This window comes from Podarcis muralis, chromosome 12, assembly GCF_964188315.1.
Source record: "Podarcis muralis chromosome 12, rPodMur119.hap1.1, whole genome shotgun sequence".
NCBI classification, from domain to species: Eukaryota; Metazoa; Chordata; class Lepidosauria; order Squamata; family Lacertidae; genus Podarcis; species Podarcis muralis.
The window spans coordinates 22415527-22432506 of NC_135666.1; the positions used below are offsets into that span (position 1 = coordinate 22415527).

The 16980-nt window shown below is 43.6% G+C and overlaps 1 protein-coding gene across 1 annotated transcript in view; it reads right to left on the reverse strand.

The window, feature by feature from the left end:
* GPR158 (G protein-coupled receptor 158) overlaps positions 1 to 16980 on the reverse strand; it is a 120523-nt gene that overhangs the window by 58442 nt on the left and 45101 nt on the right. Inside the window, exon 3 of the mRNA XM_028750558.2 lies at positions 1258 to 1360. Coding sequence (XP_028606391.2) covers positions 1258 to 1360 — 103 coding nt within the window. The remainder of the gene's footprint in view (positions 1 to 1257; positions 1361 to 16980) is intronic.

Below are 16980 nucleotides of genomic sequence, written 5' to 3' on the forward strand. Positions count from 1 at the left end.
CAGGGATTCGAACCGCCGACCTTGCGATCAGCAAGTCCTAGGCACTGAGGTTTTACCCACAACGCCACCTGCGTCCCGATGTTAAATGCAATAGCGGGAGGTAATTGGCTGATCAAGTTAAACTAATCATTGTACTAGCCATGATGGCTATGTTCTGCCTCCACTATTGGAGGCGATATGTTTCTGACTACCAGTTGCTGGAAACCACATGTGAACAGGGTGCTGTTGCACTCAGGTCCTGTCTGCTGGCTTCCCAGGGACATCTGGTTGGCCACTGTGAGAATAGGATAGTGGACTTGATGAGCCTCTGGCATGATACAGCAGGGTTCCTCTTATGTACTAGCAATGGAGAGTATAAACACCCTCTTCCAGGAAATGATGCAAGGTGAGAAGGGCTTAAACCCTTAAAGGGTAAAGGCACCCCTGACCATTAGGTCCAGTCGTGGCCGACTCTGGGGTTGCGGCGCTCATCTCGCTCTATGGGCCGAGGGAGCTGACATACAGCTTCCGGGTCATGTGGCCAGCATGACTAAGCTGCTTCTGGTGAACCAGAGCAGCGCACGGAAATGCCGTTTACCTTCCCACCGGAGTGGTACCTATTTATCTACTTGCACTTTGATGTGCTTTCGAACTGCTAGGTTGGCAGGAGCAGGGACCGAGCAACGGGAGCTCACCCCGTCGCGGGGATTCAAACTGCCGACCTTCTAATCGGCAAGTCCTAGGCTCTGTGGTTTAACCCACAGCGCCACCCACGTCCCAGAATAAACCCTTAAATGCAGAGCCAAAAAAACCACCACCTGCACCTCAATTACCCAGAACCTCCATTTGAAGTTATGCACACTGGAAAAACCAGCAGCTGGTTTATACAGATAATAGAACAATGAAATTTCAAAAGGAAAATCAGCAAAACTAAAGCGCTTATAAATGGGAACGCAGCACACTTCTGCTCTAATGATGATACCACAAATTGCTGCTGCCCAGCAGCAAAGGGTTTTTAAAGGGGGTGGGGTGGGAATTATATTTATTTACAAATCAAATACACTTAAAAGTAGGTATGTTTTACAGGATTCTCCAGAGTATCACAGATGACAAACCACAGGGCTAAAATTCCTTAAGTGATTATATAATCCCTCCGTTGCAGGCCATTGGGAATATACTGTATAGCCCTGACAAGGATAAAAAGGAACCCTGCATTATTAATACGCTCTCTCTCTCTCTCTCCCCATCTCTCTTTCAAACCAAAGCAAAGGAACTTACTGTGAAAGCCGTTCATTGAAAACATTTTGGGACGATAGAATCCAGCCTTACAAACGCACTTGTAGGCTCCGAGTACAAATCCATGGCCCTTCACTGGCACACACTGGAAGGAAGGAAGGAAGGAGAAAGGGAGAAGATGAAAGAGGTGCCCACTCACTTTCCCAGAGATGCTGAACATCTTCACCTTGAGCCTGACAATACAGCAGGGGGCTTTCCTTTACAAAAAGCAAAACAGGGTTTTTTGTTTGTTTTCTAAGGCTCAAACAACAACTGTGATTTGTTCTAACTGTTTTTCATTCTGAATTTTAAAATATTGCAACCCAAGCTGGAACCTGCTGGTGAACAATAAGATAATGTATTTTTCGCTCTATAAGACGCACCAGACCACAAGACGCACCTAGTTTTTTAGGAGGAAAACAAGAAAAAAAATATTCTGAATCTCAGAAGCCAGAACAGCAAGAGGGATCGCTGCGCAGTGAAAGCAGCAATCCCTCTTGCGGTTCTGGCTTCTGGGATAGCTGCGCAGCCTGCATTCGCTCCATAAGACGCACACACATTTCCCCTTACTTTTTAGGAGGGAAAAAGTGAGTCTTATAGAGCAAAAAATAAGGTAATTAATGTAGCTGTGGCAGTGATAGTAGGAAGTGACAACAATAACAGCTATCCAGCAGTGGGACTGAATGCCTTGGGCTCGCCTTCACTGGAGGTATTCAAAGCAGAAGCTGGACAGTCAGGGGGAAGATCGTAAATCCCTGCACTGAGAGAAGTGGTCTAACTAGGCGAACTCCAAACGTCCCTTCCAACTCCCACGTTCTGTGATTCTAGGCCAGGGCATCTTCACTGCATGAATACTTTGTATTGACATGGCACAGCTGAATTGCATTAAAACAACAACATATGCAGGCTGGCATAAAAATGAAAATATTTAGGGTAAAAAACCAGGCTAGATAAACTTATTCCAGTCATTTAGATTTATCAGTATTAGCAGATCACCAGACCACAATGTTACAATAAGCATCACAGCAGGCTCTAATTAGCATGCAGGCCATGAATATTTAACTGGAACAACATATCTATGCATATATATCTACTTGTGAAGTCACAGCCACCTGTGGATAATAGCTTTATGACACTTTCTGTGATCGTAGAGACAAAAATGAGGTAGCGAATCACAGCACAGAAAATGGAGATTTACAGTAAAATGTTGAGTTGGACAACTGATCTCCAGTTTCAGATAAACATGACCAAAAGAGAGCAATCTGAGGGCAGTCTAACTTTATACATAATGGTAAAATGAAACAATATAATGGGATAACCCACATTCACTGGTGTTCCACATTGACCAGAGACATACATACATACATCATCATCATCATCATCATCATCATCATCATCAATGAATTGCTTCCCATGACGCATCTCAAAATGATTTACAGTGAAACAAAAGCATCTACAAAACAGTTACATATACAGTATTGGTCCGAATATAAGCTGCACCCAAATATAAGCCACACCTTAAAATTGAAGGGGAGGGAGAAAAAGAAAAAATACCCACTCCCTTCCTTGCTGCTCCTGGCTGCAGGGGGGGGAGGGGGGAGCCATGCTGCGTCGCCGGCGGCCTTTCCACTTCCTCGCTCTCTCCCTTCGCGGCCTTGAGGGAGAGGAAGGGGGACTATGCATGGGGTGGGCACCGCTTTGCAGTGCTCCTGGCGCTGTTTGCCCCACGCTCCTGCCTGCATACCGTGAGGTTGCGAATATAAGCCACACTTTAACTTTCCACAGTCGGAATTTGGGGGGAAAGTGAGGCTTATATTCAGGCCAATACGGTATTAAACAGGTCAAAGAATTGCATATATTAAAAACACAGAGAGAGACTGATTAAAACAGCTACAGCACATACATGAAATAAACTCAAATCCAATATAGACACCACTGTGATAACGATCCCCCTTTGGAAGGCTTGTTGAAAGAGGAATGCATTTAGCAGTTGATGGAAGGTGATATACGATGGGAGGGAGCTCCAAAGGTACATCATTGTCCCTACTCTCTCCTTATTTTGCATTTTGAAGATATTTTAAGGTTGATTTTTAAACATTTAGTTAGTTTGAGCTGTGAGAATTGTTAGTTTCTGTTATCACTGTGCAGCTGCGTGGAGTCACAGGACTCTGTTTACATTCCAGGGCTTCCAGACTGTTGGCAGTCTCACGGGAAAGGAGACGGGATGTATCCTCCCCAAGTTTTCTACCAAAGCCAGAGCAAACTTTAAAGCTGTCAAAAGTAACCTTACAGTAACTCTTCCCCCTCCCAAAAACCCACTCCCAATTTCACAGCATATGCATAAATACTTATCCAAGCCTATTGGAAAAGCGATGAGGCATTTGCTGTGAGTAGATGGTATGACAAAATATGCAATTGCCACTTGCTGATAAACTCACTCAACAATGCAGACTCACCAGGGATGCAATCAAACGTGACACCATTCTGGACTAGCGGATACCTTTTATTTCATTCCAGCCAAAATTTTCAAATCTTAGAAGCAATTTTGCATCTGTTGTGTGACTATAATGCTAGTCAGAAAATTTACCGAGCTCTGAACATAGTGCAATTGTAGGTGGATTAATTGTGTCCTATATTCTTGTATAAAATAAGAATCAAAATGGCCTCTAAGAAATTGTGAGAGGCACATCCTCTATAGTATACACCAAGGAGAGATGGGCTGGTGCGCTTTGGGTGAAAAAGCAATATATAAATACCCTATAATATACCATTTAGAAGTAGCCAGGCTCTCCCCCCCCCCCACGTTATCAATACTCATTTATTTATTTACATTTATATATACTGCCCATCATGCGAGCATCATAGGGTGGCCGTCCACAGGACCACAAAAATACATAACGCAATAGCAAACAGAACACACAGCCCGCCACCGCTCTTCCATGTATGTTTTAAAGCAAATATTTTCCAGTATCATAAATCAGTGCATCACAATGAGGAGGGCTCTTCCCTATTCCCGAGCCTGCTCTTCTCTGGTTCCACTTGTGACCTGGCACTTGCGCCCATTCCTAGAACCTGACTGATCCTTCTCTGAGGGCAGTTTCTTTCCCCCTTTTCTTTTTTCTTCTTCTTTTTTTTTCCTTTTTTTTTTTTGGCCTGAAGCTCTGAAGCCCCAAGGAGAGAGAGGAGAGCTGGGGTTCCTTCGCAGCCTTCGCCTGCCGCAGCTGCGCTGGGCCTTAAATCTCTTTAACTCCAGGCGGATTGGCTCACCTCCAGGCTACGCGCTGGAAACACAGCGCTGCCATGTTCTAGACCACGAAGCAGAGATGCCTTCAAGGGCCCAATAGCAATGAGGCAGGCTCTTAATCAAAAAGCTTGCTGCTGGGTTGTTGGGTTTGCCTAAACATGTTGCAGTTTCACAGCTTAAGGATTTCAGGCTGCCCAAATTTCACACATCCACCCTATCAAGTCAGCTCCTTATGAAAGAAAGGTCACACATGAAGACAAGCCTACAGATAGATTGTTGGTGGTTCAGCTTGGTTAACTTTAATCAATGTGATTCATCACTGCAAAGAGAGAAGAAAATGAATAATGGAATGCCAGGCATTCTGGGCAGGCTATTTTGTATTGTTAAAATTAATCAGCTTTCTGGCTACATATTCAAAGTACATACATGAGCTTGAAGGAAACAAATTATCAACTCATGGACCAATGATTAGTGATTAAATTATTTGGGGCAAGAAGCCTGACAATGCCGTCTATGAATCCAGTGCTTCAAAAATCATATTTCCCTATTAACCTCAGCTGCAAGATTCTTCGACTGACATATTCAATTTAAAGCTCAGTTAAAAAGTTAAGGGGCATCCATCCAAACAGCCTGATTAAGCCTGCCAATTGCAACTTACCATCAGTAGTTTTCATGCAAACACATCTACTGTGCTAGTTTCAGCCTCCCCAACTGCCTGGGCTACTTCAGGAATATAAACTGAATCTATCCAGAGAGGCAGCCTTGTTAATCCATTTCAGAAACAGTGAAGAATCTTATGACACCTTAAAAGCTAAGAGACAGCAGTGTCCTGGACCACAGCAGGAGTTAGAACTCAAATAAAGAGGGGAAAGAGCTGGCTGAGGAACAAGACTGAGTCCTTGAACTTGAGGCTAGTGACCTGCACCTGAGGCTTTGCCCCAGCGCCCCTACAGGCAGTTCCTCCTTAGCCTGAACCACCTGGAGAATGAAGTTCCATCATGCAAGACACCATTTGCTCACCAATACCTGCTCATTGGTGCAGATGACATACCAGGCAGGTAGAAAAGGAAAAGCACCCAATTTCTGGGCTATGGGTCAAAGGGCTTTCCTTTTAATGATACTCATTCCTCAGCAATGGTGGGTGGAGCATAGGAAGGATGGTCAAGGCCTGGGAGAAGAGGAATTAATTAGAGCAGGGGTTGGCAAGGTTTACCTCGCCTGGGCCGGTTCAATCCAGCAGAGATCCCTCTGTGGGCCAGATCGCGTGTGTGCGTGAGTGCGCATGATTTTCGGTGTCAGCATCTGCTCAGACGCGATTTCCAGCATCGCTGACATGAGTTCCTGCGCCGCGTCGGTTTAGTGCAGCAGACGGGGACTCACTGAGCGGGTAGCTCGGTTTGGGGGCGGCTCGTGGGCTGGTTTAATGACCCACGTGGGCCGCTTGTGGCCCATGGCCTTAGGTTGACGACCCCTGAATTAGAGCAACCTTCAACCAGTGGATGACCTCCAGGTGTTTTCAGTTGCAACAGCCAGCAGTAACAGCCAGCAGCTGGCAGAGCAAATGCACCCAGTGATCTGTCCATGGTACTGAAAGTCTTGTCTCTGGCCTTCTTGACCTACCCATCTCTGCTTGCAGATATCAAACTGAGTTCCTCATTTTCTCAAATTTTCAGTACAGTACTATCCTAGAGAGTGCTGGCTGGACCCCTCTGCCTTCAAGGTCATACTTGGGCTCCACTGCCTCAAAACAGACAAGTGGAGAAAAAAACGGGAAAAAAACAGCAGGTCTGTAACATTTCTGCACATAACCCAAGTATATTAGCGGTAACAAGAGAATGATCCATTCATAACAGCAGTCACTGTGGTAGCCCTGACTTATTGGCTGTGCAGTCCTAAATTAACATCTGTGATGGGAAAGAAACCCAGAGTCACAACCCAGAGTCACAATTAAGTAAGGACCAAGCAGAATCAAATCTATTGCTAAATTCTATTTCAGCAATTTCATATTATAGCTTCCTTTTGAAACCTTTTCATTGAAATATGTTGGCTTTGAAGTCAGCAGCAGTATGTCCTGATTTATGGATGCTGGCACTTTTTATGACAGATTTGCGTCCATTTATTCTCTTACTGAGCTATTACTGGATCCAGTGTTATCAGCTATTTGTAATTAAATAAACCCCTGCTCATTCTCCAAAGTGGTATATGTCATCCCTTGCCAGCAATGCCCTTTTGCAGCCTGCACAGGGGAAGCAGGTCAGTCTCCACACATGAGTATAAATGGACACAAACTGGGGATCGAAAATGACAACATTCTCATACACAAAACAGTGCCATCATCAGGAATTACAACAAATACAGTCAGTAAAATGATCTAAGGAAGAGGCAGAATTGCATTGGTTCAAACTTAATCATTTCAATCCTGCCACTGCATCTCTAAATAATGAGGAAGTGTTCTGAAAGCCTCCTTCTAGATTAACAGCACTTTAAATGCATAATCATGTAATCATGTAGTTCAAGTGAATTTCAACTTGGAACACACACACAAAAGAAATCCTGAATAAAAATCAATACAGTAAGGTTTTCTTCCCTTCCTTCTAACTTACATCAGATAAATAGCATCATTCTCAAAGCTAAATACAATGTAAGACAAAATATAGGCATAGAAACTATCGCAGGTGTGCAGCTGCTATGGCTGGACCAGAATGGGCCTGGAAACCTGCCTCAGTTGTGTTCAGTGGAGGAGGAGGAGGAGGTGGAACGCAGGAATATGAATGTGGAGGTGGCCAGCAGAACAGGAATGGATGTGTATGGAACAAGGGATCAAATGACATGCTGGGCAGTTTACAACTGATTAAAACAATACAGCAAGAACTGAATACAAAGCAAATTAGCCAGTTGAAATCAGATGCAGAAAAGCATTTTCTCCCCCCGTTAAAAGATCAAGCAAATGAAGTAGCATTTGTCTGGTGCCTAAATTTAAGTAGCTGCTGGGCAAACATGCTTCAGGAAGTTGTTCTGTAGCTGGGGGAGGGCATCATAAAAGGGCAGTGTTCTTGGGTCACCAAACCTTTGAAGGCAGAGTAGCCTTGTGCCTTGCTTTACAGAATTCAATCCTCTACTGGAAGGGCCCCAGCCTGTATGGTCCAAGTCTGATTTTAAGGTAAAGAACAATAAGAAGGGAGAGAGGACGGGGGTCTTGCGGTAGCCCATCCACAGCACCTAGGGAGTGAGCCATGGTTTGGCTAAGTACAGTGGTACTTCAGGTTACAGACGCTTCAGCTTACAGACTCTGCTAACCCAGAAATAGTACCTCAGGTTAAGAACTTTGCTTCAGGATGAGAACAGAAATTGCGTGGCGGCGGCGCGGCGGCAGCAGCAGCAGGAGGCTCCATTAGCTAAAGTGGTACCTCAGATTATGAACAGTTTCAGGTTAAGAACGGACCTCCAGAACGAATTAAGTTCTTAACCCAAGGTACCACTGTATTGTGTGCTTATGAGGGCAGAAATTACAGGTGGCCTTTTAAAAGACAAGTCTGAAGGCACAAGAGAATAGTCAGGCTGGTGGGAGAGAAGAGCAAGCAGAGACGAAACACTCCATACATTTTTCTGTTCCAAGAATTCTTGCTTCCTCACAATAACCTAGAAACCTAGTTTCCCCTATTATAAATGCTGATTTATTTTAGCTGTGCTACATAGCTTTGGCATTTGATATGCAGGCCTATTTTCTATGTCACCACAATAAAAAGCAGCCACAGGGGAGTTGGGCTGTGTGGACCAGCTTATCTAAGCTGACTCCCCCTCCAGGAAATGGCTGTTAGAGTCAACAAATGACAGTCCCTATTCCCATGGCCCTTATGCTAAGGATGTGTTTAGATTTAAGGAGGATAAGGAACCCAGGGGGGAAGATTCTGACATCTCTCACAAAACTCTAATTCTGTCCCTCTGCCATTAGCTGGATCCATGCAAGGCTAACTGGAGTGGGCAGCAGGGCTAGCTCCAGGTAGGGGTGTTCTCTGGTGGACCCTCTCTTAAGAGAGGGTTCCTTAATGTTGGAAGAAGCCCCAGCTTTGACGAGCTTACCTGGTAAGAGCAACAATGGGAAACAGCTGTGTTCCGATTGGAACAAGCTGAGCCTGGAGACCACCATTTAAATTTCCCACAATGTTCCAGGGGAACAGTGCTTTGAAACACGCCTGGTTGTGAACTAGAGCCAGGTATCAAAAGCATGTCACCCCACTGCTAGCACACCTGCACTGGTTTTTATTGGGAGATTTTTTTTATTGCTTTAATTCTATGAGAGGTTAATTACTTTTTAATTACTTTCTGTTAGCTTCCATCTGTTTATCCTCTTCATATCTACAATAATGCTGGAGAATGCTGATATCCAGATTTATTTATTTTTTTAAATTTCACAGCTTGGAATTACATTTGTCCACTTCACCTTGAGGTTAACCACTTCACCTCTAAGATAAGAAAAATTCCTGAATGCCTGAAAACCATATATGAACACAATCAAGGGTCTTACATTTTGAATTTAGCTCACTGAAGAGAGAGAAAAATCTAGAAGAGCTTCCACACAGAATGATCAAGTTGTGAACTGAACATAAATCATTATTCTACCCTTGAGTTAGCTAAACACTAGAGCAATGATTTTCAAACTTTCAGCCAGTGTTATTCTGCGGAGATTTGAGCCTTGCAATGGACACACTCCAATGAAGTTTCTACCAGGCAGCCCAAACCAGAAATTAGTTACATAGCCCTTAACGCAAAGATGCATCTTGATGCAAAGTTCTTGACCCAATAGGAAACTGAAGCAAGCTGAACCCTTAATGAAGGCAAGCAAAGCCTGTTCTGCATTAGGTTCCACCTCCTTGAAGGAAGTGCCTATATCCTTGTTTGATTCTGTATCCTTCTGTGAGGTATAAGATGGGATGACTATCTATGTAAGAGCTCTCTATATTTTGTTGGATTATCCCTGGCCATTGCCCATCCTGGCTGGGGATGAAAGTCAACAATAGCTGGAGAGCCACAGGTTGACCACTCATGGTCTAAAGATGGAGCAACTGCTCTGAGGACTCACCCTTTGAATCTGAGGGTAGTGGTAGGGCTTGGGGGGCACAGAAGAAGGTACTCTCGGGGGGGGGAGGATAACCTGAACCTTACTCTCTTCTTTCTCAAAGCACTATGTGATCTGAAGGTCAGTGGCTATGCACTGTCAACAGCACTTCCATGTGGATTGATTTGTGTGCTAAAAAAATACTAACATGTTGCAGGGAATTCTGGAGTATATTCTAAGCTGGAACCTAGGGTTCTTGCAAGTTGCCATCCATTCTTCTTCAGTATTTCCTTTGTCCTGTGAAATTTGAGACTGGGCCCTAGAACATAGGCAACACTACTCTGCAGCAGCACATTGCAAAAAAATAATAATATCAGTAACTCAGGCCAATCTGCTTATTAAGGACATTTGTGTCTGCTCTGTCCCAGCTCCCCTTCTTGTTTTTCTCACCCTAGGAATACAGTATGAAAACCACTGGTCTAGGCAGAGTAAAATAAAAGCTAGGCTATATTGTAGCTATCCACTTCTGCAAAAAAAGAAGTGATTCACAATCTTTTTATAGTAAGCTAAAGCACACATTATCCACCTGTGCCTGGGCCGTGTGTGAACAACCTCCACTTGGATTATTCCCAACAGTTCAAAAGAAGGAACATCTCTCCCATTCTTTAAATAGGAACCAACAAGACTAGTGATTTATTATTTTGATTCCAGCTCAGCTCTGGACTTTGGGGATGTCATTAACTCAGGGATCAGACAAAAACTCCTTTAAAACCATGAATGCCTTGTGGTGATAGCAACAGAACTTACCTGCTTTCCTATTCTCTGTAATTAAAACAAGCTACCATCTCCTCTAGCTACCTATCAAAAAGATGCTTCAATTCACTCATCACCTAGTGCCATTCTGTTCTATCTTAAGTGTCTTCACTTTGAATTTGATCGTGTGCTGTGGCCATTGGGAATCCATATGGCAAAGTGTCCGGACCTTGTCCAACCCAGATCCTGGAGGGACCCATTCAGATGAAGAAACCCACTCCAGCTATAGACTAGGAGGAGTCTACAGCACCCAAAGGCATTCTGAAGAGCCCTGTATCATGGATGCTTCACCTGCCTCGAATATGCATGTTTTCTGGGAAATGATTCATAATGAATTGAAAAAAATGTTGAAAATAACTCTTGTTAAGAAACCAGAAGCTTTTCTTTTAGGAATACTGGGAGAAGAGGTGCCGAAAGACCAGGAAAAAAAAACTATTCATGTATGCAACCACAGTTGCCTGAATGATATATGCCCAAAATTGGAAAGAGAAACTGGCTCCAAAAAAGAGACAATTGGCAATTAAAACTGATGGAATATGCAGAGATGGCGAAACTCACTGGAAGTTTAAAAGATCAAGACGAGAGCCCTTTTTTTACTAGAATGGGGGGAAATTATTGAATACATGAAAACAAATTGTAAACAATTAAACACCTTAGGAGGATTGACATAAACACGAGCAGTAAGGAATTAAAAGGCCACCCATATGCCCATGGGAATCCCACAAGCGTAATCTGTGGGCAAACAGTGCTTTCTTGTGATTCCTACCAATAGATAATCAGCATACTGGCTCTGACAGTGGAGGCAGAACATAGCCATCATGGCTTGCAGTCATTGATAGTCCACTTTCCCATGAATCTGTGTAATCCAATTTTAACGCCATCAAAGATGGTAGTCGTCACTGCTGCTGTGGGAGCAAATTCCATCGCTCCTGAACTGTATGAAGAAGTACTTTCTTTTGTCTGCCCTAGATCTTCTATCATTCAGAGAGTTTACAACGTTCAGATGCATTGCCACGTGCTTCATAATAGATTTATTCCTTCCCTCAAGGAAGATACTCAGAAGGATTTCTAAGGTTCAACCAGGAAACCACCTCACAAGGGGATAAGTGATGCATTCGCAAACCTCCTGATAAAATCTACAGTAGGAGAACAGATGAGAGAATGTTTCAAACTCTAAAGTGGTTCCAAGCACAGCACCTCTCCCTAAGGGAGCTCTGACAAATCTCCCATCCAGTATATTACAGGGTCAAACCCAATCATCTGCTGGATTCTGCTTTTGGGGGCATTATATATATAGCTCTTCTCAATCCCTCATTGTTGTCCCTCTGTCAGTTCCTAGTTCGTCAGCTTTAAACATTAATCATTAATTCCACTGAGGCTGAGATTTTGTACTGCTTTATATTTTGTACTTTGCTTTGCTTTGTTTATATTTAACTAAGTGCATATACTGATTGATTGTAAAAAAACCTCTTACAAAACAGAAGTTTAATGGTGAGCTGTCTCTAATAATCATTTGACTGACTGATTGATTGATTGATTGATTGACTGATTGACTCATTGTTGTAGCCTGTCCCGGGAACACAGCTGATGCAAGGTAGGCCAGAAATGGAAATAATAAAATAAAAATAAATTGTATGGGGAAAGCTCCCATTGGCACCAAAGGGAGCTTCTTCCCCTCACCCCTGGCAAGGCTAATTATAGCACAGGATCACAGCTGGGGAAGGAAAGATTAAACCTGCCATCCCTATATGCTGCAGTCCTGATTAAAATAGCACACACACATACACAGAATGCCTAGTATTCCCAGTTGATGGATTGCAACCCCAAACTCACAGGCTATTAAATAGGTTAATTGCAGTAGATGCCAGTTCATCTCCATAGACAAATTCAGGTCTCTTGGAATGCAAACAGTGTAGGCTGCTGGGCAAAAGAAAAACCCAAATCCAAAATAATGCGTGTTTCTACACTTAACATATAGATCTGTTCTCAATCCCCATGTCTTCAACTCACAGATCCAAACGTATTGCATTCAGAGAAGAAAAACTGCCCACTAATGCATTATTTTTACTATAAGCACAAACACAGCTCTCTGGAGGCTGGAGTTGGAAAGTTTAGCTCCTTGGAAAGTCTCAGCAGCATTTCTGAACTCTGTGCAAAGTGCTATTAGGGCTTGTTCAAATATTAATCACGCCAATGTAGTTGTACAACATTTGACGGAGAGGGTGCCATTAGTGAATCATGATTTTCTGCCAAAAGGAGGCTAAAACAGTATTAAGCACAGCAAAAAAAAATTAAAAGTTACTTTGGAATGAAAAGATCCTAGATATATGGTGCTTTAATTAATCTACCTCTCTCTACCTCTCTCAGAGAGCAAATAGTAACCTGTAATACCCATTCACAGCAGGGAAATATTCCATTTCCAATGTTCAGGGTGAGAGGGCCATTGCTGCAACAATGGCTAGCAGAAGCACCCATACACAACAGGCTCAAGGAAACTCCAAGGTTTGTGGAAGTAAAAAAATCTTTAGGGGAAAAAACCCCTAAGGGGACACTCTCCAACTAGCCTGATGATGAGAAGCCATTGACTACTTAGGAACTGTTGGAGGAGAGTGGCTAGTATCCTGAACAGTAGAAATCTATACTGCCATGTTTAAAGACTTATCTCATCAGTGAGAAGTTCCAATGTCAGCACCTTTGCCTGTTTGACTTCCATGGGATGAGAAATTACTAGCGACTAAAGACATTGCTGTAATATCTGGGCTTATTTCCAACTATACAAAGAAGAAATTGTTTAATTTCTATCCCTCTTTTTCCCCTCAAAGGAGCTCCTCACAACATCATTGTGAGGTAGGTTAGGCTGAGAGGAAATGACTGGCCCAAGGTCAGTGAGTTTCATGGCAGAGTGGGGATTTGAACCCAGTTCTCCCAGGTCTACCACTATACCACACTGTAGCGGTTTATCCAACTGCACAAAACTCAGATATTTTTGCAGACACACACACACACACACACACACACACACACACAAAGATGAGGCTCACGGTGGACTTGTTTCTCATAGTTCAAGGGCAAATTCCAACCACAAACGGGCACTTAGGGGGAGGGGGACAAAGTAGGGCCAGGGAGTGGGTGATGCCTTGGAAGAATCCAAATGGCCAGACAGAAAGGGATGGAAGTCTTCATTCGGCCCCCAAACTGGATATGGATTCCACTCTTATTTGGTGTGTCCTTCCCCCAACCACCCCCGCAGAAAGGTTTCCACTGAAGTCATCAAGAAATGCACCCTCTGCTAGGACATCTAGGCCATTATTCCTGGCATTGATAGCAACAGTGATCAAAAGCTGGCATGGCTCATCAGAAATAGCTCCTGTGCTTCATTGCTCTCCTTCGGCATTCAATAATCATAAATCCCAACTTCCCCTTTTGAAATCCTTACAAGGCTGCTGATACAGAAAGCTCCATTTATCAGGTAATAAGGTGAAATCACTCCGTGAGAGAAAGCGGAGGGTGAGAGGGAGAGCCAGTCTGACTGGGCTGCATTTCATTCAACGCCTCCCCTGGTGAGCAGAATCCATAGCCGGGGTGGAGCTGACAACTGGAATTGTTGCTTTGTGTAACACTTTATTATCCATTTGCTCAGGCAAAGCCGTAGAAAAGAGTTAAAAGGCCACAGAGGACTATATATATATATATATATATATGCAGGTTTTGGTGTCCTCGGGTGTCTTCCCGTGTAAAAGTTGGGGTGTCTAGGCGACGTTTCGACGAGGTCTCACTCGTCATCTTCAGGCTGGTGCTTTCGGCTTCTTGTTACTGGAACAGAGCAGGATCTCAGTGTTTGAGTTCCTATAAATACTGTTGAAGGTGTGGTGTATAGCCTCTTGTATTGCATTCTTGTACCCGTGAAAATCTACGAAAGCAAATATATATATATATATATATATATATATATATATATATATATTCCAGAGAACTGCAATGAAGGACCTCAAGCAGCCATGAATCAAGAGGGATGCATTGACCTGGAAACTACAACTAACCCAGAATGCGGCTGCTAGACTGGTGGCTGGGAGTGGCCGCCAAGACCATATAACACCGGTCTTGAAAGACCTACATTGGCTCCCAGCTTCCAAGCACGATTCAAAGTGTTTGTGCTGACCTTTAATGCCCAAAACAGCCTCAGCCCAGTATACCTGAAGGAGCGTCTTCACCCCCATTGTTCGGCTCGGACAGTGACATAGAACTTTCAGAAAAAGCTGAGGGTTTCAATGACTGTTATTTTACATCCAAAGTGTGAGCAAGGGACAAGGGTGCCCCACTATTTCCTTCAGAACATGCAAAGAAATATATTAGGTAAAAAGAGAGATCATAGAATCATAGAACTGTAGACCTGGAAGGGATCATGAGGGTCATCTAGTCCAACCCTCTGCAATGCAGGAATCTTTTGCCCAATGTGGGGCTCAAACTCACGACACTGAAATGACGAGTCTCAGACTCTATCTACTGAGCTATCCCAGAAATAGCTCAACCTTCTTAAGCCTTCCCTGGGTAAATTTTTCTGCCAGGCAATAAATAATAGCTTAGTGCTGGAAACACTCTTGCTCTCCAGAAATGATGAACTATTTGGATGACTTAGGCAGTGGGCCACGCAAGTAATAACAGACTGATACCCGAAGATTAAGTCCCCTCTCTACGAAAAACAGAACAGGAGTGGCAGGGAGCACATCAGCTCCAAGAAACAAAAGAGGTGGTTGATGCGCTGCTCCTAAAGCTCTGTTTTAACAACAGTTTTGCACTGGAAGAATTCACAAGTGTGGAAGTAGTCCCTTTGGCTCATGGGGAGTCCTTTACCCAAGGTATCCAGTGAAAATAGTGGGAGTTGTGGCAGCTGCTGGTTATCTCCAAGTTGGCAGTATTGATACTGAATTTCACCACCAGGTCAATCAAGAGGGGGGAAAGTAGGCATGGCGGATTTCTAATACAAGTAAATGGGGCAAGCATATGATTGAGGGCATTTGGACCACCCTGGTTCCAACTGGGTTTTACCTACACAACTTTCTCTAGGTTGGGTCTACCACCTACTAGCCATATCAGTCATTATCTCAATAAAAAATAAGGAAACCCACAGAGTATTTTCCTTTTGAGATCCCATGCGCACTGAATTATATGCGGAAGAGAATCACAATTCCTCCTGATCTTCCTTTTCACATAAATGAGCCTCCAAGAGGCAAACTGAGACCTAAGTCATCCATTATATAAGGGATGCAGAACCTTTTCCAGCTGGAGGGCTACATTCCCTTCTGGGAAATCTTCCAAGGGCCATGTGCTAGTGGGCGGGGTCAAAGGCAAAAGTGGGTGGAGCAACAAATATGAATTTTATGGCTAGTAGCCACTGATAGCCTTTTTCTCCATGAATTTGTATAATCGTTTTTTGAAAACCATCCAAGTTCGTGACCAACACTGCCTCCTGTGGGAATGTATCCTATAGTTGAATATATATTTCAACATATGTGTAACATATATTTGTTTCTTGCTTTTCTAGTTCAATGTTGCTTATGTTTTCCTCCTCTTCCCAAGCCCTACACTATCCACAAATCATGTACCAGGCCTGGAAAATGCTGCTCTTGCCAACAGAAGAGTGTTGAACTGGGAGCATTCAAATCACCACTTAGCCATGAATCTCACTGGGTGACCTTGGGCCAGTCTCTCAGCCTAACCTACATCACAAGGTTATTATGAGGACAGACCAAGCAGAGGAAGAACCACATGCTCCTTGGAGCAAGCTAAAAATTGAACAAACACAGGGCTGCCTGTGTTACTCAAACTGTGGTTCTGCTCTGAATCTGTCTCCGATAATCTGCATTTGATAAGCCCAGAGATCTTCCTTGCTCACCCACACCTGCCCCCCACGGTCCCCTCCCCTAGAGGATCAAGCTAACTGCCTTGTCACTCACTCGTGGATTACCATCTCCTTCCCTCTTATTAGCTATTTCAGTTGCTCTTCCTACAACTATATGGCTCAGAACATTTTCTCAATCTACTGGAGATAAAGCAGTAAGAGATAGCTGGGCAATCTTATTGCCCAAAAAACTTGGGACTGACTCATCTCCATGAAAAGCAAGCTGCGTGAATCACACAGTCAGCGTGATGACTCAGAAGCAGAGCAAAGAGGTATCTGGCTGGAAATATAAAGGGTTGTGTGTGGTTTTTTTAAGTGCCCCACTGACAATCGAGGGTACTGATTTAAAGAGGGGGTTTTCCACTTCTTAAAAAAGAAGACGACGACAATGGTTAAATAAATAAATAAACAAACAGAGAGATGTGGTTTGGCTTTAACAGGGCAGAAGAAAAGGCCGATTAAACTGTGACTCACTGCACATCACCCCTTAGTGGCCCAATTTGCTGGATACAACGGAGCTAGCCCTCCTTTTGTTCTCTCATAAGTGAAATCACGGTGGGTTATTTTTATTCTAAAAGCTTGACTGTACAAGTGTAATGAACAGCCCGTGGCTGTTCATTATCTGCAGCCATCGCTGATGGAAAGGAAGAACAAAAGCAATTCCAAGTTGCTATTTCTGAGTGCACAGAGCTCGCCTGCCCTACCGTTAGACAA